At 40.5% G+C, this 25652-nt stretch overlaps 2 protein-coding genes across 4 annotated transcripts; one reads left to right on the plus strand and one right to left on the minus strand.

The window, feature by feature from the left end:
- The first annotated feature begins 167 nt into the window (after positions 1-167).
- On the plus strand, positions 168-8607 carry LOC109464395 (kelch repeat and BTB domain-containing protein 8-like). 2 transcript variants are annotated; one of them, XM_019761362.1, is made up of 5 exons: positions 169-379; positions 2817-3030; positions 4233-4372; positions 4970-5551; positions 6228-8607. In XM_019761362.1, exons 1-5 carry the CDS (start codon positions 273-275, stop codon positions 7279-7281), a joined length of 2097 nt encoding a protein of 698 aa, XP_019616921.1. In that variant the 5' UTR covers positions 169-272; the 3' UTR covers positions 7282-8607. The 2 variants fall into 2 exon arrangements, with proteins under 2 accessions (XP_019616922.1, XP_019616921.1); XM_019761363.1 differs by lacking the exon at positions 6228-8607 and having other exon boundaries at positions 168-379; positions 4970-5572.
- On the minus strand, positions 7987-25652 carry LOC109464391 (unconventional myosin-VIIa-like). 2 transcript variants are annotated; one of them, XM_019761341.1, is made up of 32 exons: positions 25103-25652; positions 24760-24825; positions 23415-23545; positions 22801-22903; positions 21967-22069; positions 21672-21828; positions 21411-21504; positions 20782-20904; positions 20265-20370; positions 19948-20070; positions 18221-18321; positions 17712-17798; positions 15868-15933; positions 15576-15692; positions 15302-15413; positions 15098-15174; positions 14935-15000; positions 14432-14551; positions 14156-14241; positions 13774-13821; positions 13138-13185; positions 12898-12989; positions 12332-12496; positions 11915-12027; positions 11494-11573; positions 11079-11198; positions 10692-10781; positions 10232-10349; positions 9922-9963; positions 9663-9755; positions 8943-9059; positions 7987-8591 (listed from the first exon to the last, which is right to left on the minus strand). In XM_019761341.1, the coding sequence occupies exons 1-32, from the start codon at positions 25238-25240 to the stop codon at positions 8517-8519; spliced, it is 3177 nt and encodes a 1058-aa protein (XP_019616900.1). In that variant the 5' UTR covers positions 25241-25652; the 3' UTR covers positions 7987-8516. The 2 variants fall into 2 exon arrangements, with proteins under 2 accessions (XP_019616900.1, XP_019616901.1); XM_019761342.1 differs by lacking the exons at positions 7987-8591; positions 8943-9059; positions 9663-9755; ... (2 more) ...; positions 10692-10781; positions 11079-11198 and adding an exon at positions 11205-11362.

The following is a 25652-nucleotide window of genomic DNA, read 5'->3' on the forward strand; positions in this document are numbered from 1 at the left end:
CATATAACGTTACGCCAGGAAATGTTTTAATCGGGCCTGTTTTTGGCCACTGGGAAAGGCCAGAAGGGTTTAATTCCCATTTCGATTCACAACTGTCTGTTACGTACGCGGAACCAGGCAAAAAGTACTTGAACGTCGTGCCGACAGTGTGTGGAAAAAGTTCATAGGTCAAAGTTCGTAGAGAGGGCGCTTCACCCACCCGCCGGCCGCTCCACATCCAAACTTAACGAGCTTTTGCTTCTTCGATCTTTGATCCTAAAATTTCGCTAATAATGGACGTAAGAAACAACGAGCACCCCAGTAAGGTTCTTTGTGAACTGAACACTCTTCGGGAGCGGGCAGAGCTGACTGACGTGGTTCTGGAGGTGGAAGGGAGAAGGTAAGTAAGAACGGTGGGGGAGGGGGGCAGTTCGCTTTTGCACACACTTCAATTTGTAGGTCTAGCCGCGGCGACTGTTGCAGGGCATCTCTTGCTTGCAGTCTTTTACATTAGCCCTAACAACAAGGCTACTGTAAAGTCCGCGACGACTGTTGCAGAGCTTCTCTTGCTTGCAGTCTTTTACAGTAGCCTTGTTGTTAGGGCTAAGACTGCAAGCAAGAGAAGCCCTGCCTGCAACAGTCGTCGCGGCTACTGTAGGCCGAAAAAGCGCATGCCCACAAAGGCCCATAAATGCCCAGCCCAGACTCGACAAATAACAAAGCCAAGCCAAGGCAGGTTGTGTAATCCTGGAGATCCAAGTTTCAGATCTGTAAGTAGTCAATGTAACATAATTTCAATTTGCGTCGAAAAAGCGCATGCCCACCCAGAAAACGTCAAAAAAGCACACGCTCACGATATCTCACTTTGTACACAATGGATCTTGAAAAAATTACATTATGTGATCCTTAAGGTCTCCTCTATTTGTCCACAAAGTTTCAGGTCTGTAACCTGAGTTGCGAAAGGACAGAAAAAGAGGGAAAATTACCTCAGCGTCGCAGGACGACCCCATTTTAAAACTATTATGGTGGTCTCGGGTCATCAAATTTATGGCGGTCATCCTGCAACCCAGAGGTGCCTGGGGTAATTTTCGCTGGGCATTTAGGCAAAAGTAACGGGTTCCTTTCTCAGCACTAGGTGTACAGATAGAGGTGAGGCGGCTTCCGTCCTAGACCTCCAGTGCCGAATTCCGAAGTTACATCATCACTTGGTGTCTAGTGTTGGCAGCTTCAGCACTGGAAACTCCGAATCGGCAAATCAAACCTTGACTTTAAAAGGGGTACCAGGATGCTGCCTTTGAACTCAGACACTCATATTTTTAAAAAACATAGCGCCCAGGAAGCAAATTATAATCAGGACAACAAGATGATCGGCATAACAGGACTGCACGGCCTCTTTCCTCACATTTTTAAAGACGTAGACTTGGCTTACGATATTGTGCTGTACGCCCGTGGCCAACGTAAGCACCAGAAGCCCAGTGCTGAAATGATTAGAGAACTCGGCTTCTAGCGCCAAGAGTCACCGAGCACTGGAACGATTCAGTGAGGAACCCGTTACTTAGGTACTTAAACACTTGCTATCCAGTTGTGAGTGTCGACCTCCTAGCACTGGCAATCGAGTGCCGAGTGGAATTTAGCGCTGGAGTGCCGAGTCAAGATTCAGCTCTGGAATTCCACTTCTGGCTTCAGCATTTAGGAGGGCCTGCATGCCCTTTTTCGTTAACCGTTATGGGCTATTTTAATTTACCGTTAATCGTTACCGGCCTGCTCTAATTCAACGTTAAGCGTTATCGGTATATTCATCTTGAAGCGTTATTGGTCGTTTTAATTCAAATTTCCCAGGGGAGAATGCCCCCGGACCCCCTTACATTGCTCGCGCCTTTGGCGCTCGACTCGCGCTTCTGCGCTTGGTCCCCTTCGGCTCTAGCCAGCACCAGTTTTTCGTCAATTACCGGAAGTTTGCGGAGAGTTACAGAATTTTTTTAAAGAATCCGTCAACCTTGACAGACAAAATTAACAAAAATCTTGAGTAAAAATATGAAAACATCAGAAGGACCGACAAACACTCTCAACGCCATGATTTGCCTCTCAAAATGCGGAAAATTGCATTTTTGAAGGCTTAAAAATCCTCAATTTCCCGGGGAGCACCCCCGGATCCCCTTGGATTGCGAGCGCCTCAAAATCCATTGGTAAAACTGTGCGGATGGAAAAAAGTCAAGCTGGGTTGAGCCTTGGCCGACGTATTTAGGGGACCAGGGCAGGTGGAAAACACCTGTCAGTGATCACCTTTTCTCACAAAGCGAGATACCAAAGCCAGTGCAGCTCGAAAAAAAGCCTGTCAATTTACCGTTAAGCGTTGCCGACCGTCCTGAATTTACCGTTAAGCGTTATCGCCCCTGCTGAATTTACCGTTAAGGCGTTAACCGTTGCCAGGACCCCCCCATGCAGACCCTCATTTAGGGGCCTTTGTTGGCATGCGCTTTTTTGACGGACCCCTTCGGTCGCTTAGCTTAGCTACATATACGCACGTAAAGTTTTATTGCATTAATAATATTCTGAAATTCTTATAACTGCTCTGATCTGAGGACTGCCGAATACAGGAAAGTACAAAATGGTAGATATCCTGGTCTGGGTGTACCAGTCTACGTTGGGTTGAGTGGGCTCTCTTCGGATGATATCGTGGGTGGGCTTAAAAAAAAGCTAATACTTTAAAGCAAAACTCTGGGAGCCTACTAGTAGTTGAGCTGGGAGGCGGGGAACTACTAAAGGTCCGAATGGAAGAGAGCCCACCCAAAGTGGCCTGGCGCTAGGCTAATTCGGTCGGTATCTTCCTCCCCCAGTTTCCCATGCCATCGCGCCATCTTGGCATCGTGCAGTCAATACTTCCGTGGCATGTTCACCAGCGGCTATGCAGAGACCAAACAGGACAGGATCACCATCCAGGATGTGAATGGGGTAGCCATGGCAACCATTCTGGACTACGCCTACACCGGCTGTCTTCAGATGGAGCCAGACCAGGTCCAGGCTGTGATGTCTGCAGCCAGACTGCTCCAGGTAAAGCTATTGCTTCTATATCATATCAAGAAATTTCAAGTTTTTTTACAATCCTTGAATGAGTCAGAGTTAGGATCAGGCACAGTTCTGGATTAGTCTCCACGTATCCAAGAACATAACAGTTAGATTTGCTCCAGGTACAGTTCAGCATATGCGTCACAGCCGTCACTATTAATAGTATTATGAACCCACTGTGAACCATTTGTCTACTACCACACAAGATCCCCCTATCTTAGAAGTAGAGCTGTCCTTTTACAGAACCCCCTATTGTAGAAGTAGAGCAGTCCAACCTAGGACCCTCACTCTGGTGCTAGCCTCCACCAGGCCTTTCTACAGGAATACGGATCGTACAATTCAGCAAAAAAAAGAGAGTAAAATTGGCAAAGGGAGTCTGGCCGCAGGGAGGTAGTTTCGTTCCCTCCGAAGCCAGTCAAACCTAGCTACAAGGCGGCCAAACTCCCCTGGCAAATATATAGCCAGCATACATGTAGTTAGTCTGGTAGAGACTACTCTGCTGGTGCTAGAGTCCTGGAGGCAACACAATAAAGTACAAAGCTCCTCAAATTCAAAAGTCTAGTGTGCAACCAGTTCATTACAATATAATAATAGCAAGAACCTTTGACAATGCATCATGATCTTTCTTGTTGCACTACAATTTGGGGGTATGTAAAGTTCTGAGTACTCGAAGTCATTGCTCCCTCCGTATATAGACTCATATCATGCAGCTAGAATTTGTAGAAATGGTGGATCAGTTTGAAAAATGTATGTCCCTTGCAGGGGTCCACCAAAAGAAGGCTAGGGTCGGCAGTTTTTTCTAGGGTAGGTCAGGAAACAGGAAACACAACATTTTTTTACTTGCCTCACCTATCTACATACATTGTACTATTTTGAAACAACACTGTCCCAATGTATATCGACATGTATGGAGCAAAAAATGCCCCAAATTCTGACGAAAAATGGTTACTGGATCTGGGTTGATTTTTAGTCACCGTACCACCAAGAAAATAAAGGACCATATCTTGGGGCTTGGTTCTAAAGTTTTTAATTATGAATAAGTGGCTAACAAGTATGAAATACTGATTGAATGATGCTAATGTGGGACAGTATGCGTCAATATCATACAGATTGCCTTATTCAGAATATTTCCAGTTTTGCCCCCCTGAAATTGCATTGGATGTCTTTAACATGTTTTTTGCCTCTAGTTGGATTTTGTAGGTCATAAGACAGCAGAATACATGAAGGACCATTTGGACGTGTCCAACTGTGTAGATGTGTTGATGTATGCTGACATGCTGGGGGACGTTGCTCTAGTGGAGGCTAGCGAGTGGTACATTGCATCCAGGTCAGTCCAATGGCTGTTAACTACATTATGTATGTGTACTAAGTACATGTGGCAACCTGTACTTTGTACATATAGAACAATATTTTTTTTAAATCCATCAAATCTAGAAATTCGACCATTGACTGTATTGACACTCTTATCCCATGCTACATGGTCTCAGGAAGCTACTAGTCCATAGTACATGTATGTTTGTTATATAGCAATTTTGTACAAGTTTACACATGATGATATAATGAACTGCACTCATTTGAGTTGAAAGGCCCTTTTTTTCATCAGATATATTGGGATAGAAAACCTGCTGTCAGTTTTGGGAACCATTACGCTAGGGTGCAAGGCGCTGCACTGAAAAACACAGCTGTGCAGCTTTAACCTTTTATCTTTATCTGTCAATATTAAGGCTCATGTTGTGCAGGTTTTTGGTCGGTCAAACTATTACCAAAGGTATGTGCGACTTTACATGGACCATAGGTCTGAATTAGGACCCCTCCCGTTACATGTTATACCACAAGGATGTTAACTTTAAAAAGAATACACTCACAATGTGTGTGTGTCTTAACATATTTGAATCCAATCCTGTTGGACATGTAACTCTCTCAGGTTCAACCAGGTGGCATTGCAACCATCCTTTCTCCAGTTGCCACTTCCAAAGCTCCAGTCATTGCTCAAGAGGGATGATCTAATGACCAACTCTGAAGACAACGTTGTACAAGCTGCTCTAAGATGGATTGAATTTGACCAAAAGGAACGCTTGCAGCACCTTCCTAAACTTAGCCCGTCCTTCCACCATTCCTTCATCGGTTCGAACCAACTTGTAGAACTTGAGAGTAAGTGCCCATCAACAGACTGCAAGTTGGTGTACAGCAACAGTACAGTCAAGCGTTTAGGACAGACACGAACTACAATGCAGATTCTCCTAAAAGAAGGAGACCATCAGTCCCAGCCAACTGCTCGTTGCTATGACCCGTCCACAGGCACATTGTACTCAATTAATCTGCCTGACAACCAGGACAGTTTCTCTGTGACAGTGACTACCGAGGATGAGCTGTACCTTGCAGGGGGCATACATGTAAGCCCTGGGCTTGGTACTAGGGAGACTATCAGGAAGAAGTCATTTTACCAGTACAACCACCTGCTAAACACCTGGGAGCCAAGGTGTGAGATGATCTCACCCAGAGTTAGGTAGGTCTTTTTTTGTACAACTTAGGCCACACCAATTTAATTTCTTGGTTAACGGATTTTTCTAGAAAAATAATGGAGCGGGCGGGCGAAAAAAATAAAAACAGGCCTAGGCATCCTAGTATGGCCCAAAATGGTACGATAGGAGCCATGACGTGAACACACCAGGCTGGTTAAAAATTTAAACAATGAATTTTGAACTTTTAATGATACCACTGCATTGGAAGATGGAATGACTGTAACAAGTGGTAAGAAAAGGACTGTTTTCAACTGTTAAGGGCAAAATATGAGCATTTTGCACTTGATTCTGAATTTTTATTTTTATTTGCAAATCAGAAAAAAATGAAGCGGCGAATCCGTTAACCAAGAAATTAAATTGCTGTGGCCTTATAATTACTACTACAAGCTTCTGCTTTCTTGCCTCAAGGGCATACATTATTTAGTTTTTTTCATGTTTAGTTCTGAAGATGTGTATGCACAACTTCAGAAGCCTTTTAAGCTCATGTCTTTACCAATTACGTAGCGGCCAAACCCCCTATTCATACTAAGCCTTCTAAATTAGATTCAGGGCCAAATCCACATAAGCAGGATTCATGACTAAACGAGGCTCTGTCTGAATGCTCAAAGTCACATTGAAACCAGCTTGATCCCAAACCACCTCTTGTATTTGTCTTCCTAGGTGTGGTCTGGTCTATCTGAAAGGGTTTATCTATGCCATTGGAGGTGACAATAATGAGGAAACAGCAGAAAGGTACAACCCAATCTGTGACGAGTGGACATCCATCCCACCCATCCCCCACACGATGTGCTCTGACCTTTGTGCTGTGACACTTGACGACAGCATCTATGTTATCAGTAGGGAAGGCTGCTACTGCTTTAGCCCCACAGAGAACAAGTGGAACAAGACAGCAGACATGAATTACCCACCACTGCATCCCCAAGCTGTCTCACATCAGGGAAGCATCTACTGTGTAGACTGTGACAAAGAATGGGGAGACTCTTCCTCAACTTGTGTAGAAGTGTACAACCCTACAAGTGATGAGTGGAAGTGCTCAGAGAGTAGCACTTTCACCTTTGACACAGCAACCCTGATGATATATGAAGATGCCGTGTACCTCTTCACTGTAGTCAACGAGGCAATTATAGTTAAGATAATTTATGTTTTCAAATACCATCCAGAGACAGACCATTGGCAGATTCAAATAGGGAACAACATGCTGGTTCGCGCTGTGAAAGGATGGTTGGGTTCCGAGAGTAAGATAGATTGTCTTACAGCAAGGATGATACCGACGTGCCTGGGGAAACCAATCGCAGACCAGGACATGTGGCAACTTTCTTATGGTGGAGGGGGAGTATGTCCGAGCGATCAGGACATAGCTCAGAGGACGATGAGGATGACCTCTCGTACCAAGACAGCTACAGTGATGATGACAACAATGATGATGACAGCAATGACGATGACAGCAATGACGATGACAGTAATGACAATGACAACAATGATGCTGATGATAGTAATGACGATGACAGCAATGACAATGATTTCAATGACGATGACAACAATGATGCTGATGATAGTAATGACGATGACAGCAATGACAATGATTTCAATGACGATGACGATGACAACAATGATGCTGATGATAGTAATGACGATGACAACAATGACAATGACAACAATGAGAGTGGAAGAGACAATGGTGACATTTGAGATGTTTATGGCAAAAATCTACTAAATGTGTCAGCAATGATAGGATCTTAAAACAGCAAAAGAGAATTTTGATATGGTAAAATGAACACAAACGTGACATTCTTGATGTTCCTGACCCCACTACCAGTGAACTAGCCCTCTACTATTATAGTGTCTTGTTTGTCTTCTATAGAAACTAGAGATGGACGCTGCCCCTATACACCAAAAGCTCTGGGAAGGATTTTACACTGTAACTTACATTTTATCATGACTTATCTAGATCTATTTACTTGTGTTGTAGATCTCACACAATAGGTGAAATTTCTGAATCATTCACATGTAGTCAGGCAGCATCGGTGTGCTGTAATATGTTCCATTTATTCTACACTTTGTAAGAATCTACTTTCTAGTACTGAGTAATTCATTTCCTGTACAATATTGTAATGGCCATAATGTGGATTGATGTATAATGTAACTTTTACCTTATAATCAGTAAAGAGTTGCTGTCAACAAGCTACCTCAGTAGATAGGTGAATACAAGATCAGTGTTTGCTTGTGTGCAGTGAATACAAGATCAGTGTTTGCTTGTGTGCATTGAAGTACCTTTCAGTGTAGAAAGATAATATTGTGTTGAATCATGTATACATTCCTCTCAAGAGTCAACATCAAGAAGTAGAGTGCTTGCATGCTTAGATTTATTTCATTGGGTTGAAATAAGTACTAGCCTTTCTACATTTGTTTTAGATTTAAGAACATCACCAATGTCTTAATTATGATTAAAATGTTAGTATTAAATCTTTGCCATACACACATGTATTCTCATTGATACTGTTACAGTAACTGTGTGTACAATGATCATGACACAATAATATCTTAAACTCAATAGGATTCTTACTCCATGTATTTCTACCATACATGTTTGTACCTGCTGCATGTCTAGATGCTACATGTAGCCCAGGGTTTGACTTTCTAGTCTGATGGTTATTTGTCTGTTTCTCAAATAATGATGTACATTTTGCAATACTGTACATTCAATTTCTTTGAACATCAAATAGTGTTTGCAAAAAGCAATGTGAAATTCAAGATTTCAGATTTGATTTACATGTCTTGGGGGTAACAAAATGATGGTGGCTACTCTCTTTGTACAATGTTAGCATGTCAGCTTTGGATCAAAGCAATAATCACTGATGAGAAGAATTTACAATATTAGTTCTGGAAGTGACCAAAACAGTAGAATAAGTGACATCAGTAGACTGATCAGTTTTACTACGAATGATGCAGTCACTTCCTTCTGGTTCTGGCTGGCAGAGGAGGGGCTGTAGTGTTGGTTACTGCTGTCACTCCCACCTGTTGTTGCTATAAACGGAATGCAGAAAAAGTTCACTTAATAAGCAATCTACTTAACTAGTATGTAAGTAAACTGGGTGATAGTGGATGGGCACTTTAGACAATCAGGGAGATTTGAATGGACATTTTCTTTCACCCAACAAGACCCCCTATTATAGCATGCTGTCAGAATGTACTATGCCAGCTGTGCGAATCGTGGATTTTCCTATTGCAGACGATCTTTTATGACACAGCATTTGAAAACTATACTTGTCTAGTAGATAGAACGTCATCCTTGAATATGCGAACACGACCTTTACAAGCTTTATTGTACAGGACCTGGTGCAGTATGGTCTGCTGATTTGACCCATAACGTATTACCTGGTTCTTTAGTAGTGTCTGATAATGCAAGTGTTTGCCTTGCTGGTTGCCAGAGTCACGTAGTGCTGTGTAGTTCCTCTCTGGCAGGGGTGGTGGGACGGAGACATCTCTGTGTAACTGGAGATGGAGTTAATGAAAGTTTTATCAACCACCAGTACACAGAAGCGAACATTCTTCTATAGCAAGATGGTGTACAGTCAAAATTGCCCAAGAAGACCACCAGTCAAAGGACTGATAAACTATAATCATTAGTGTCATCGTCAGAAGTGACGCATGATGCTTTTTTGAGTAGCTATACAAGGATTTTTGAGGGGTTGCCTAGGTGGTCCTTATGTAGCGGTGGCCACTTTTACAGGTTTGGCTGTATTATCTGAGGATAATGTTGTGAGTGGGGGTGGGTAGTATTGAGCATGAGAATTATGCATCATTACAATGTTGCAACAAATTTTTTTATTTCTACAAGTACTTGCTCATTATGACTCAAGCTATACTACATTTGCTACATATATATTTGCAAAAGTTTGTGTACAACTGCAACAGTGTTGTATTGTTTCTCCATTTTTAAGAATAATATTGTAACCCTATGTAATGCTTGCAGATCGATGGAGAGCAACTCAAGATTTTTACCAGTAAAACCTTCTTCCTAACCCTTTTACAAGTGCAAATTTGGTGCTACAATGCTACCTAGTAGTTCTAAAGCTGTAACAAAACATATCTTACTGCACTTCCATATGGTTTTGTTTCCTCCTCCACTCTGACCAGACTGTACCGGTTCCCAATCAGAAGTTCAGCATAATCCTCTTCTCCCTCAACCTGGAGTCATATTTCAGTTTTTTCGTAGTTAGAAACATCTATTAGGATATCTATATAAATTAGTATATAGTATCTAACAACGTTTAAATTTCATTCTAACAAAATTATATGATTTATGAACAGATTGTGTTGAAATCAGCAGTGTGTATTAATCTACAATACTCACCTGACCACAAGGTTCTGTCAGGAGGTCACCTGTCAGAGGGTTCTAAAGTTGGAAAAAAAACAAATTTTCTCTACATTGTACACAAAGTGGCATATAATAATAACATTTCCAAAATTGTTACAATATACCGCTGTTAGTTCTTTATTGTTCTGGAATATTCACTGATTCTATGTTGTATATGTAGTTATAGGAAGATAATCTTCATGGAATCTTTTTTGTTACAAAAGTAGCTGATGCCAGGTTTTGTCAGGAGAAAATCATTTCCCAACTTTCTTCTGAATATCTGGGGGACTTGAAAGGATGAACAAACCTTCCTGTAGTAGTCCACTAAAGCTGACAGGGACACGTGTACTTTGGGCTCCCCAACAACCACGTACTTGCCGCTGGGCAGCTGGTCAATCATGAAGTGTTTACACCGGCTGGATATCCTGGAGAAGAAGATTGAGACATGCAAAGAAAACAATGACAGAAAAAAAATTTCGAGCAGATCAGATGATTTCAAATTTTTTGGCATGTCTGTGAATAGGTTTTCAAACAGTTTTTCGTTATCATATAGCCTACATGTAGCTCTTCCTAAACCACATCACCAACATGATAACAACAGCTTATGGTCAAAGGTGAGTGCTTGCCTGTTAGATATTGTTATGATCAAAGGTCAGAGCTCACCTGTTGGATCTTATGGTCAAAGGTCAGAGCTCATCTGATTTTTTCATGGTTAAAAGTTGGAGTTCACCTGTTAGATATTGTTATGGTCAAAGGTCGGAGCTCACCTGTATGTCAGGGAGTAGCCAAACCTGCTCTCGCTGACACGGATTAGGAAACAGCCCAGGGGCTTGTCCTGTAAGAGTCGCTCGGAGTCCCTGTGTTTACAACAGGGCAATTAGCAGTATTACTCGATACGTGTTAGATTTAAAACTAATTCAAGAAATAAGTTTCCAATCTATTATACAAGGCATATTTCTTGGACCATGCCTAGTCTTAAAAAGATAAAAAAGTATACAATTTTCTAAGCATCATGGTCACTAAGAAATCAACCAATGAGTAGCATCTCATCATACACAAGTGTAGCTTATTGACATTAAATTGAATATGCCCTTAAATGACAGAGATTCTAGACAGTCAGATGGTGTCTCCAAATACAGTACTGAATAACTTACCTTCGAGTGATGATCCCGTGGAACCAGGGTGCAAACGTTCTGCTGTCCTGCATCACTGCCTTCTGCTGAGTCTCCCTGAACCAGCGGACAGATGCAGCCCTGGTCCCCTCCTTACCCCACCTTTAACACAGTTATAACACAAGTTACACTGCTGGGTCTCGACCAGTGGACAGGTGCAGCCCTGGTCCCCTCCTTACCCCACCTTTAACACAGTTATAACACAAGTTACACTGCTGGGTCTGGACCAGTGGACAGATGCAGCCCTGGTCCCCTCCTTACCCCACCTTTAACAAAGTTGATATAACATCACATCTGTATGCTCCCTCGTAATTAGCCTTTGGGCAAAAGTTCATTATATGGTCATATTACATACAGATGATACATAATATTTTCCTGTAAGAAATCATCACCAGACCTGTTCTTGCTGCTAATGGGTCCTGTAAAGTCATCCTCTACGATTTCCTCATCAGAGCTCAGGTTATCCTTCACATCAACCTGGACAGTCACAACAGACAGAATGCATACATGGCTTATACATAATGTTAAAAAGTTTAAGAATGGGAGTTGTTGATAGCAGGATTATGGTTCATGCTAATAGGAAAAGTGCATAAATTAATTTTGATGCTTATGTTAGGAGCAACAATTTCTGTGTGCAGAATTACTGTACCAAGTTTCTCAACTGAAATGACATGGCTAAAGCATTTTCTAGCACCGCATGATATTGGCTGTATCATGTCCCAAACAAGTACATTAAAACTATACATTATGTAGATTATAACTATACAATAAAGATGCATGAAGCATTTATCAATAAACTTTATATGGTCTACCCAGACCTGAGTCTCTGTATCTTGTGGCAGATGTAGGTAATCAGCCATGTTGTTTGCCACCTGCTGCACAGCTGCTGCATCTGCAGGTGTCATTTCAGCTGTCATTCCACCTGCTACAGCTATAGTTGAAGAACATATGATTTAGCACTGGTGTGCTTTTAGTCAGTACTGCTGCTTGGATTCTAGTATGTTGCACTCAGCTGTTGAATATTGGGACCAAATATAACATTACTTATATTAATAGTAAGACTAACTAGTCGTATCCTAAATGCCTTTCCCTGCTGCACAGACAAACTTCACAAGAACTCATGAGTAAACATTTATGACTTCTTAGAAAAAATTTCAAGAATGGATTAGGCAAATTCTTGAAGTGGGCATAAGGGAATTCCACTAGCACTACAAGGCATGTAAACAGCAACCCACGGGGTGGTGCAGTTTCATCCCTCTCTGCTAGATGGCGCTGCCTCTGGAACGCATCCTCTATGAGTTGCTCAGTCTGGTTCAGGAAGGTTACAGCAGCTGCCGCTTGCTTATTGGCTAACTCTCTCAGGTGTGCCACCTTCCTGCGGGCAAGGAGGCCTCGCACACCTGTAATCACAAGACAAAAACATCTTCCAGCAATTGTATTAGCTATCTAACTTTAAATCAAAGTTTAAACTCACTGTGAATCAGTTATTGATAAGGGAATTCCGAGATGCAAGTTACATGCTTACTAATACAAAGGATGGGTACACAGGTCTGACATAGATTGATGTACTGATATATTGATGGGTCCCTGCATGGAGATTACAAATTACGCAAAATTTTTCACCCGCGCCAATTACGATTTATGTTAAATTCTCGGATTTAAGGATTAACTTAAAGTTAAATCATAAAACTTGAATTACATTGAGTCTTGGAAGCCGTATATGAGCTACGAAGACTTGAAAGGCCTGATTACTCCTTACAAAAAAGTGTATGCAAAGCCCCATTGAACAAGATTTGCTGACCAGTTTGGATGTGGGTTGCAGCCAGTTCCACCTTCTGTAGCCTGGAGGCCAGCTCGTCTGTGTGCCACCACTTCAACAGTACCTTAGACTTCCTACAGCCAGACAGTGATTCATTGATTGATTTGAAAACTCATGCTGTCTAAGGTCAAAAGGGATGTAAAGGGGTTTAAAAATTTGTCAGATAAAGATCTAGAGATACGAAAAGACAAAGTAATTTATTGATAGTTAATTTTTCCCTACCCAATCAACCAGTCAGACAACCCAGCAGCCTTCAGTATCCTCTGGCACCTGGAGGTACACACGTCAGCAGCACTACTTATAGAGTCCAATTATTACACTTATTGATGAAGTTTGAAAGTGCTTTCTTCAGCAGTAATTAACTGCACTATTTTGCTCTCACAACTTTCTGTCAGAAGAGCCCCACGCTTGTTAACACCACGCCATTGGAAAAAGAGTAGACCAGGGGCATACCCATGGGTACGATGGTCCAAATAGTACTATCTGGATGTTGATAATTCACTAAAAATCGTGTATTAGCTACAGTATTCAAATCATCCCCCTGATGGAGACCAGGCAAACCCATCTTGTATCAACCAACAAAGCCTATATCACCCTATAAGGGGTGTACAACCCTGCTAGTTAACCACTTACTCACCTAGTAGTACTAGTACCTACATCTGTCACAGGAGCTGAATGGCCTTATCTTTTGAATTGACTCTAAACTGAAACTATCTTTGTTTTTGGTGCTGAAGTCTTAGTTGTTCTGAACCCTTGTATCACCACTGTCCCTGGTGCTGAATCACACTTAGGAGGTATGCTTTACATGCCACACTACAACATGTCACACTAACATGCCACACTACAACATGTACTCACCCATGTTGGTCCTCTGGTATTGAAGCAATGTCCCCCAAACTTCTGTACCTGTACTCACAAGAATACAATATCTTGCTGTTGAATCACAAACACTTGTTACTTCCACATCCCTGTAAAAATGTGGTTCACACATAGCCGACTATGGCCGCCTGACCTCTCCCTGTCCAAGTAGGCTTAAAACCTTGTCTGCAACACTATGAATTTCGGTTGGAAGCACAGTAGTCCTGAAAGTCATATTCCGCTTGGATACAATCAGAAGAAAAAGACTGGACCTAGAATAGCCATGCTGGGAAGGTCCTGAATCTGTGATGGGCTTTACATTTTATTCCCAGTCAACTACTACTACATACTGGCTGGCCAACAGTTCCAGGTTTGTACTGACCTCTGTACAAACTGTTGGAAGGGGATGCGCAGGGCATAGCCCTCCCTTCTGATGCGGATTGTCTCCATCATCCCTGTGTACTTTAGCTGGACAAGAAGAGAGCACAAAATTAGAAAACATCTTTTTTTGAGACAGTTACCACAATCTTCAAAAGTTTACTTTAGCTGGACAAGAAGAGAGCACAAAATTACAGTGTAGAAAACATCTTTTTTTGAGACAGTTACCACAATCTTCAAAGGTTTTGCTATCAAGAAAACCACTGTATGCAAAGATAACCTGAGCAGCCACTTCATCCTCCTGGAAGTTGTTTGGCTGCTTGAGGCCGTTGGGTTTGATGCAGCGGACAAAGTGAGGCCTGGCTGCTGTGATCCTCTCCACCAGAACAGCAAGGGAGTTCTGGACATGGCAGAATGGATGGAAGTTTCAATCAGCAACTTTGGCTCAGAAAAGTATGATTACAACTGTTTAACAGTTTAACAACTGTGGCATCAAAACTGATGGTATGAAAACTGCATATGCATGTGAGCATGCGAAAACAGCATACGGCAAATTTTTACTGCATGTAAATCGGCTCGCTTTTAAGTACGTCAAGAATTAGTAAGCTATTGTAATTTGTTTAATGTAAAAGTATTTAGTATCACGTTTGTGGCAATGGTAATGTTGCTTATTGTAGCAGGGCATAATATACAGACAGAGAATCACTTCTGTGAGTGTGCTAAAAGGTGTAATGTAGTCTGTTCATACAAATGATTCAATCAAATAAAAAAAGCTCTTAATACCTTAAACTGACCACCCAGTGTCAGCTGTTTTCCTCCTTTCTTGCCAAGCTCTCCAATTTGTCTACCCTATCATAGAATACAATGACAATTCATAGTTCAATTAATGACAAAAGACACAAGAAATCAGACCTCTATTTCTTAACTTATCCTTTCCTGTACCCACCACTGGTCTTTTGCTCAAACGGCGCCCTTTGGAGGTTTTGTGCTGAAGTGCAAGAGTGCCTGTCCGAGTGATGCTGCCTGAAAAACAAAGGCATCAAGAAAAATTGTTTAGCCCTGCCAATTGCATTGCACTACATTGGCATTTTTTAATTGACTCTCATTTCTACATTGAAGAACACAGAAGAACACAGTACATTGAACTAACCATTACAGATTGTGTTAATCAGGGGGTTGGAGCTGCGCTGTAGAAGAGACATGGTGTTGGAGGGCAGGGTGTCTCTGTTCTTCTCCAGCCAGCCAGTCACATTGTACTCCACCTGGCAGGCCAAGTAGGAAGTGCAGGCAAAAGACAACAAAAAAAACTTTGCAATAAAAATTGAGAGGTTGAGAGGTATACATTATAAAGTCTAATCTCTAAGGAAACTATCCAATATCACCGAAAAGGTGTACAGAAAGCTGCATGTAACGTTATATTTTACCTTGCCTGCATAGTGCGTGATAGTGAAGAGTGGACTCCTAGCCTGTTTGCCTGTTGTGAAATATGGGCTGCTGCCAACATTCTGGTTCAGCTTCTGCAGAAGTGTCAGGTCTGTACCCTAGGGAAGAAGAGACATGGGATGACTGCTTATTTAATACTTATCTATTCCATCTTTTCACATATTGATAGCCCCTTAACTTTAAAAGCCTCTTGTTGTCAACCATGTCAAGGCCACAAAATCTTCAGTCCGACATCTGAACATCATCACAACAGGTTTTTTTCTTGGGCCTTACCTGGGGAAAGAGGCTTTCTTCATCCAGAAGGGCCAGTATACCAATAGGCCGAGCCAACAGCAGGTTCTACAGAAAAAAAAAACATATATCTTGGAGTGTTATTATCCTGCCAAATTGTCTGGAGTGTTATTAATCAACGAGCATTTTACATCCATTGCAAAAGAAGCAATATTTTCTTCTTTTGTGACATTTGGTTTGCACCAAAATATCATTTTTGTTCAGCAGTTTTCAAATACAAAACAAGGACAAATTATTATCATAGTTTGAAAGTTCATCTAGCAGTGTTGGTAGATTTAGTCATACCAAGGGTGAACAGTTGTAATTGTCAACACAAGAAATTGACATTTATGGTCCAATTACATTGAATGTATTTGTATGAATTCCAACCTTTATTCAGAATTATGTTACTTTCAAAGACATTTGAAACTACCAAATATCTTATAACCAACTCTCAGTTTGAAAGAAAACATATTCAACAGTGAAACTGCACACAACATTGTGGGATATGAAATTTTGATCAAAAGTTTTGATGGATTGAAGTCTTCTTTCAGGACCCCATCTAGTCCTATTGCTCCCAGGGGATCCTTCTGAGGAAATAATCATGACTTGGTACTGACACATTCTGACCTGCTGCAATGTTGATACATCCCAGTGAGCCATAACTGATGAACAACTAATAATGTGATCATGTATATTGCAACATCATGACCCAATTTCATACTGTTAATGTCATAGATATCCCCCTCTATACCCCAAGGAGGACAAAGCCGTAATCCTGTTTTCTTGTGCAGGAGTGAGAATTACGCAGGAAATAATCTGGTATTAAAACTATTTGTCACAGGAGAATTGCTTCAGCTACACAAAACACCCATGATATTACTGGACATGATTTCGTAAATAGACATTTCCACTACTAAGATTTTCTGACGCTGTTGATACAGTGTATATTGAGATATGTTGTTAATGACACTTGCTTTACACTTCTACTATATTCTTCCTTGCTCATGCTGTCATGCCTAATCAAAAGAAAAAAACTGGTTTGATAAGGTGTACTCATTGGTGACATTGTAATCTATTCTTGCTTGTTGCACTTAAAACTTTATACATTTAGTCCTGTTTGACATTTTGATTATATTCACCTTTGGCTGCAATTATGCTATTCTAGACCAAGAGAAGATGACCCACATGGGACCTGCAAATTGTGGCAACTTTCAAACCAACACGTACTGAAATTAACATCCAATGTAACAGACTTGGAAAAATGTCAAGAGATTCCCTCAGTGACCATGCAACATACATGGATTAGACTGAATGTCATGACATTTTCCCAGTGAATGTTGTTACATAAGTTATATGTATTACTGTTAAAGGTCTAGCAGCAATAAACTTTAGCCACTACATGTATATGGTGGTAGCTAGTTTTGGCATTTGAAGTTATGATCCATAACACATCAGCCTGGAAATCATAATGTTGTAACATTTACGGCCTACAAGTAAATTAAAAGTACATCATGCATTCAGTAACTAGTACTAAGTATGTTAATTCATATTTCATGGCATGGCATTTTATGGTTCTTAAGTCATTTGTAGTTTTGTGACTTCTGGCCTATCAAGATGTCTTTTGGTTTTTAAACAAGATGAGACAAATAGTGTCAGTTCTCATCAGTTAACAGATTTGTGTATCATGTGAACAAGTACTCCAGTTGGAGTTATCAGTAACTGTAGTGGTAATAGTAGTAATAGTGACAGTAATAATAGCATTAGTAGTGGTGATAGTAATAGTGGTAATAGCTATAGTAGTAGTAAAGGCTGCCATTGGTTATCCCAGAAAACAAACTTCTCACCAGGACAGGCTTGTTGTCAGTGAAGGTGATGGTGGACCAGCTGACTCCTTCTCTCTGGTACTCCTCCTGCTCCAGGAGGAAGATGTGCTGCAAACACAGAATTTTGTCTATTTATTTATCTACCTTAGATACATACATGTAGCCACTTCATCTGCTTTGCAATGATGTCCTTAACAGGTTAACAGAATACAAACTTAGAACTTCAAGGTATTGTAACTATTAAGTACCTGTAGTAACTGTTGAATTATGATCAAATATGACAAGTCCTTCAAAAACTCGAAACAACAATAGCAACTCAAAATCATAATGCATGGCCATTCAAATAGATATGCCAAAGAAACCTATCTATTCAATGGTCTTTCGTGGCCAAAGGTCATATGGATCCTGATTTTAGAGCTTATTTGGAACTTTAAAGGTTCAAAATTAAGTTACAGGTACTGATAAACTATCAAATAAACACTGAGTCAGGTTTCCATTCTTCTATGAAAAAACATGCCACATTTGTTTACCTGGTTGAAGAAGTATTGAAGTTGCTCATTAGCCAAGTTGATACACAACTGCTCAAAACTGTTGTGTTCAAAATGTTCAAACCCAAAGATATCCAGCACCCCTGCAAAAGGTTTAGAAAATGAAATAGTTCAAGGTATACAAGAGTTTCAGCATACCATTGTCATAGAGTAACAACACTGCTTACTTTTGTTCAAAATATATACTATTAGGTATTCTCTACGTTAAGTTGCAGTACATTTATAACACTTTTCAGAAAGAGCTCACAATAATAAACTAGTATCAAAGATGATGATGACAATGATGATGATGGAAAATATTCTACTATGTATTAATCACATTGAAGCTGCTATGATTTCATATTTTTCGTACAAACTTCACTTTTTTTCACAATTGCTCTTTGTAAAGCAGAATACAGAATTCTAGAACCTTGTACTTAAAACCACACACAGGCTTTGGCACAATATCTTTTTTTTTTGCACAATATCTAAATTTTCAAGTAACAGAACAAGCCAACATCTTGACTTTCCAGAGTCAGTGTGCCATACTGAGGTGCATTCACACCATTTATGAAGCTGAGATGTATCACTCTGGTGTATATAGCCGGAAACCCCTTCCCCACATATTTCCCTCAGGAATATGGTTTCCTGGGCTCAAGATTTGTCTTGTGCTGATGACTTCCCATGGAAGGCCAAATCACCAGGATATCAGCACCAAGGGCAGCACTAGTGCCAGTTCTGTCTCTCCTACAATGATGGACAGCAAATATGGAAATAGTGGTTTCTACTCAAAATTTGACAGACAATCCTTGCAAGATGTAACATATTCTTCATCTGTCTTTCTTCTGGGAGAGCTTGTTGAACAGTGTTTGATTTTTGGAAGTCTGTTGAATGATTCCAACAAAGAGGTTATGACAGTGCCTGTTTGCCTTTTTTCAGAAGGCAGACAATAGTTTTCCCCAAGCAAGGCTACAGGAAAAGAAGCCAAACATCTGATTTTTCTAGATAACACAGAAGTTGATGAATGAATGAATTCAACACATGTAAATAACTAAAGGAAGCAATTAAAAAAACAAATCCTCAAATCATTGGTGTCCAAATCCATTTAGAGGTCATCTGTAGAATAGCCATAAATTACTCTTTAACAGCCATTAGTTTATCCATTTTTCCATACACAAGAGCCATCAATGAGAATATGTAGAGCATGAAGTTTGAGATAAATGAGGCCACAAAAGTGTGACCATAGCTGACAAATGTATGGACTACTTTTCCATTGGGATGCATCTCATGCATCATACAGGAATCAATACTCAGCAGGCCATTACCATGAATCAGTAGTTCCATTCTCATCTCTTCCATAATGCCTGGTAAGTACCTGGAATAAAATTCTTCACATGCAGTCTCAATCACTTAACAAGTAAATCTCACCTGTTCCTTACTCAATGTAGAGCTGGAAGTTGGAAGTTCATGCTTCAAATTATTGATTATTTGGGGCTGTTTCCCACCAGAATGTAACATCAATGCTCAAACTTCCCCCAGGTAGACTAGAGTCTGCAACAGTCTTTGGTATGACTTGGCTAGGGATCAGATTTACAAATAACCACATGCAAGGCAAACACTCTACATACCATTTCACCTGGTTTTTTAGCCATACAGTACATATTTGCTGTACCTACAGTACAAAACAGCTTCATGCATATTGACTACCTGCAGTACAGCACTGTACATACCTATTTGCTGTAGTTCTGCTATGCTGGTGTCAGTGGGAGCCAACAGTTGGTTGATCTTGTTGACCAGCCAGCCAAACAATCGTCCATACAAGGCCTTGGAGACGGCATCTCTACTAGCTAATGCTGGAACAAAAAATTAATTTGATTGTAATGTAATATATAGAAAACTAATATCATTGTTATAGTAGTGATCACAGGTTGGTAACAATAAAGAATCTGATGGATTTTCATTCTCATTCTCATGGACTGTTTGTTAGTGTATCTTTTTTAGTCCATGGTAGATGAAATGAGGTAAATGTGACTGATGACATGCACACCTTGTTGTACAGAGTAATTCCTCTGTATAAGTTCCCCCTTGTTGGTCCTCACCACACTCTGGGTAAGACTTGACTCCAGATCAGCACTATCCACCCCCAGAATCTCCTGGGACCAGGGCAACAGCAACAGCAAAATTAGTATCTTACTCAACCATCTCTCTTCTTCATTAGGTCTTAGGTCTACACAAGTCAAAAGCTTAGTAAACTAATTCTACACAAGATGAAATCTCCTTTTTTCAATTCATTCCTATTTTCAACATTCCAAAGACTTTACCAGACACTATAGCCAAGTAATATAACATTACATGTAGTACAAAATAATGTGCCTTGTTTGTTTTCTTGTTTGTTTGTTTACCTCAGGCATGTGGCCCATTTAAATAACAATATAGAATACTTAAAAAAAAGTCAGAATAAAACTACCTAATACAAATGTATCCTTTTTTTAACCTGTAATGTATATACTGGCTAAGTCTACTTTAAAAGCAAAGCTACCAAAATAGAAAGACCTGAGACTCACAGCAGTGATGTTAAGGTCCTTGGCTGACCTGTCCACATAGGCGTCTCCACTGTCAGTAGAACAGATCTGTATGTTCCCCATATGTAGCACACCGGCCAGGGTGGAAAACATCCCTTCTTGTTCCTGTGTGAAATTTGTAAAATGTTATTCTGACAAAATGTGGTGTCAAACTGCTGAATGGTTTGGTCAGCAAACAAGAGATCGAGAGGTTGCGGGTTTGATCCCTGGTATTGAACCTGGCCTGACATTGTGTCCTTGGATAAGGCACTAATTCCCAAGTCCACCCAGGTGTAAAATGGGTACCTGACTGTGGATAGGAAGGTAAATGGTGAAGGAAGGAGAGGGATGGGCTCCGTCTTCCAATACCATGTCTTAGATACAGTGGACTAACAACACACTGCTCCTATGGCCTCGAAAAGGCTATAAATAATAATTATGGGACTTTTACATGACAGTGTTGTATTCAGACAGGTATGTGGCAAGGTTTAAGGTACAAGTATAATTTTCAATACAGCAAATGATTATTCATATACTAAACTTCACTTAAACTATATGATTATAAATTTCCCTCAGTCTGATTTTTCTTAGGATAAAAGCTGTATATACATGTATAATGGTACGAGTCTGACCTCCTCATCAAAGCCCACCATGTCCATGGCATCCAGCAGTTGTTGGTGTTGCGTCCTGTACTGTTGGGCTTTTTCTTGGAAGTTCTTCAAGTAACTGTGCAAGTAAAATGAACAGTGGACTATTATGGCATAATGGGCTGGGACACTTTCCAGTGTCGGGTGAAGAACAGAGTCACAATTCAAACGTCTTGGTTGCATATTACATACACGTGTACATTTATTGCCTGACAAGAAACATGCACTAGTTAGTGCTGTACTTACCTGTAGTTTTGTTGTCCCCCCAGGTGGTATTTCTCCATGTTCTGTGGGGAGAGTCCATTCAGCATGCAGTAGAAGACGTGGAAGTTCTGCTCTCCTTCTGCCTGCTGCACCAGTCGAGACTTCTCCAGAAGGTACTCTCGAATCTTTGCACCTTTCACTGTGGAGACAACTTTAAAATCTTTTTATCTTCTATACATGTAAGCTCAACCAAACTACTGCTTTTAAAAGATTTCATTTATTCATAATGATATATACATGTAGCTGAGAGACACATTATATGATTTGCATAGTTTACCTGCACCATTTTGGAAGAAGAGTTGAATGTACTTCCCGAAGCGGCTGGAGTTGTCGTTCATCAGAGTCTGTGCGTTCCCAAAGGCCTCTAGCAGAGGATTCACCTATCAAATAGGTCAGGATAAATTATACGCAGTTACAAATGTAAGTTCAATGTTCAACTGTACAATTATAATTCTAGGTTATTTGGCACATTGTAACAAATTCTATATTTCATGGATGAACTTGAATTTGAAAGTCAGGTTCCCAGCAGACAGTTAAGGTAAGTACACGATGTATCTTCTATTCCATGCATTTTGATTGCTGACTACATAAGTGAGTTATGATGGAAAAGGCAGACACAATGCATTGAGCATCAAGTAAAGCATAAAAAGTTTAGGATTTTGCTATAGATATAAATCACACTGTCCTTGTTATGAATCACATTAGGGACACATACAGTGCACCATAACTCTAGATCAAGCTTTAGTTTTGATAAATTATCTCTTAAGTGAGATATTTGTCAAAAGACAGTATGATCATCAAATGATGTATGATCATTCTTTGCAATTAGGAATGGATTTTACTGGTATGTATAGTACTAGTGGCAGGTGCTATAAAATGCTTGTGACAGAACTTTTCACATTCTCTCTGCTGCCTTACCCCATAACCTTAACCCTTGTGGAATCTTGTTGTCAAAATTTACAGATCTTTTGCCTCAGTATGATTAATCAACAAGGGTGGATTTTGAAGGATGACTGGTGTTGAACTATTGAAAACTTGGGTCCAATTTTTGCATTGGAAATTACAGTAGTTCAGCTTTAAGTTTCAGGATCTGAGAAAGCTGTCTGTATACCTGCAGGATCTGCTGTTCCAGCTGTGAGGTGCCCTGACACAGCTGCAGCAGCTGTCTGATCAGCAACTTGGTGCTCTCTGTCTTACCTGCTCCACTCTCACCACTTAGAGGGAAAAAACAGCTGAATCAGCAAAACAGTTATTGGTTTGGGACAGTATCATAATTGTTAACTTTGACCAACACCATTTACAATAATATTGGTAGGGTTGAAGGGATTAAAGGTTTGAGGGTTAGAGTTAGTAGTTATAGCCTAAGATAGGTAAGAGCTTCATCAATCTGGCTTTCAGAGATTGACTTAGTCTATTTTAGGATTGGGGCTCAATGACTAACACTGCCTACATATACCGATCAGGTGTTATACCAATCAGGTGTTGGTCCGGGACTTTGCCTGAATAAGCCAATTGGTCTGAGTTGACAATGGTCTGACACATTTAACATCCCATGACCACTACATGCTGCTTAAAACATGTCATCTTTGTATCCTCATAATTACAGCCTTACTTGCAAGGGATAGGAGCTATTGATATTGCTATTAAAACTATATGATATCACTTTCAACCTCCTTATTTTAAAAGAATTAGCTCTTTTGAATTCTGCCTCTTTGCTAATAATACCTGATGACGATACACTGGTCCTGGGGTGGTGCTGCCAGTTTACCCAGCATGCCCTGGTATGCATCGTTGGCCGTAGCAAAGATGTGTGGAGGGTGGTCAGAGTGCAGACCTCCACAGTACTTGTCTGAGATCTGGTAGGCAAAGAACCAAGAATTCAAGAAAAAATGAAGAATATTGGTTTTATTCACATAGAATATACAACACAGTATATTCTGTATCACCTGAGGTATCAGGCCGACCTGTGGGAATATACATGTACCATGTTCTTATCTTATATAAATACCAAGCCAAGGTCCTGCGAGGGACGTTGCATTCTATTTATGTCATATCCTGGAAAATACACATTTCAATGCAAAATGTGTCAGAGGTAGGCAAAATTTGGAATCCCTAAATGAAAATTGTAACATCAATTGTAGGTCTGAATCTACTTAAAATTTCCACAGCAATCTGAGCGTGGGATGACTGCTCTGACAGTTTGATTTCAATAATTAACACAACTAGCTATTATTCAATGCACCAGTATGAAAAGCTCATATAGTAGAGTTGACAGCTCTTGGCCTAAAATTCACGCCTGCATACTCCACAGTAAAGTTATTCATCAGAAAATAGCCTTGAATGTAATACTAGGCTGCAGTTACAGAGAGTTCAATAATACCACCCGCAAGGCAGATAATATAGAGGTCCACAACAAATTGAAGTAGTTCAACAGTTGCCCCTTCATAGATCTTGAAAGGCATTTTCAAGGTTATCAGATAATGGATAGCAACTGCTGAATATCACTCAATTTAAATTCAAGGTTACTCAATTTACAAACATTCAATCCTTTGATGTCGTCAAGTAGGCTTTCAGTATGGCCATGGCATTTAAGCCTTACAAGGTGGTGACTCTTAATATGACGTCAACTGTCATAATTCTACCAGGTACCTAAGACTCAAGTGGAAGCATGAGAGTTGAAATTAGTAAAACATTTCTTAAACAAGTTAAATACCATGCTTTGTTTCTTTTCTTATTTTTTTAAGTAGCTGCATGCTATTATATAGTAAATTGTCACCTCTGCAGTTTCTCTTTCACCTCATCAGTGTCACCTGATTGAAGGATGAACTGAACTGAACTGAACTGCAGTTATCCTGAGACCAAAAAAACGGTGTTATCAAGGCCTAGTCAATAATGTCTGGAACAGTGAAGTGTGCATACCTCTGGAATCACAAATTTTACTCAGCAGATCTCTTTAGATACACCTTTTTATGTAGCAATTTTAAGGTACCCAGTTATGAGAGTTGTCGTTACAGGAGTAAAATGTATTGTTGGAAAAAACATATTTGCAAGAGAAATTAATGGTCCTCACCTCCTTTGTGTAGATGGGAACATCCTTGAATGGATTAACAGCCACCAAAATGTCCCCAACATACGTCTAAGAAAATATGTAAAAGATCTAATGATGAAATCACTGAACCATGACTTCACTTTTCAGCGCGACATAATATTCCATTTATGCCTTTAAATGTAAGCACGTGTTATCATTATTCTTTAACAGCTGAACACTATGCTTCAAATAGCGGGGAAATTCTAATTGTCAGGCTTACCCTGTCACGTCAATACAATAGCTTGAAAATTCTTATTGAAAAGCTAAAGTCTGTTAACGTGGGAAAGATTCTCATGAGCCTGTCAATAGCCTCTGTCCTACTCACGTAGATCCTATCGGCGGCGTATCTGGCCTTCAGCTCCTGTAGGAGAACGTCTTCGTCCAGGTTGGGTAGTGACGTCAGGTCCGAGACACGTCCAGGGACATAGGCGTCTCCTTGTCTTCCACCGTCCGAGCTTTGCATCGTGTTTTAATCTTGGAGTTACTTACAATGGAATTAGGTGTACTTATCCGAGACGCCAGATACACACAGTCGAATGATCCTACCCTCGGGCGAAGTGCAAGGATCCAGGGCACGGGTCAAACTAGCAAAGTTTTACTTTCCCTGAAAATCAATATTTGGGAGGGGGGTGGAAACGGTTTGGAGAAACTCCCGGAAACAGTACCTTCTAACGTCGAGTAAACTTGCCGAATGTGCTGCTCTCTACTTTGACTAGTCTTCACCCCACCCTTAGGTAAATACCCGACTTCAAACAGACCGTAGCGCGTCTGCAAACGTACATATGACAGGTGTGTGCTCAGCATCCATGCTAGCTCGTCGTGAGTTACACCCCCATGCACCTGACTGGATTGTAAACACAAATACTGCCACGACC

Source organism: Branchiostoma belcheri, unplaced genomic scaffold, assembly GCF_001625305.1.
Source record: "Branchiostoma belcheri isolate BF01 breed outbred unplaced genomic scaffold, Haploidv18h27 scaffold138, whole genome shotgun sequence".
In the NCBI taxonomy this organism is placed as follows: Eukaryota; Metazoa; Chordata; class Leptocardii; order Amphioxiformes; family Branchiostomatidae; genus Branchiostoma; species Branchiostoma belcheri.

Bases quoted from the DNA above. Each gene is read 5' to 3' on its own strand.
- LOC109464395 (XM_019761362.1), top strand. From the start codon at position 273: ATGGACGTAAGAAACAACGAGCACCCCAGTAAGGTTCTTTGTGAACTG. The intron at 4,373-4,969 runs GTCAGTCCAATG...TAACTCTCTCAG, and splicing joins GAGTGGTACATTGCATCCAG to GTTCAACCAGGTGGCATTGC. The intron at 5,552-6,227 runs GTAGGTCTTTTT...TTGTCTTCCTAG, and splicing joins ATGATCTCACCCAGAGTTAG to GTGTGGTCTGGTCTATCTGA.
- LOC109464391 (XM_019761341.1), bottom strand. From the start codon at position 25,240: ATGCAAAGCTCGGACGGTGGAAGACAAGGAGACGCCTATGTCCCTGGA. The intron at 15,934-17,711 runs GTGAGAAGTTTG...TTTTTTCTGTAG, and splicing joins CTGACAACAAGCCTGTCCTG to AACCTGCTGTTGGCTCGGCC. The intron at 15,414-15,575 runs GTAAAATATAAC...TTGGCCTGCCAG, and splicing joins TCACGCACTATGCAGGCAAG to GTGGAGTACAATGTGACTGG.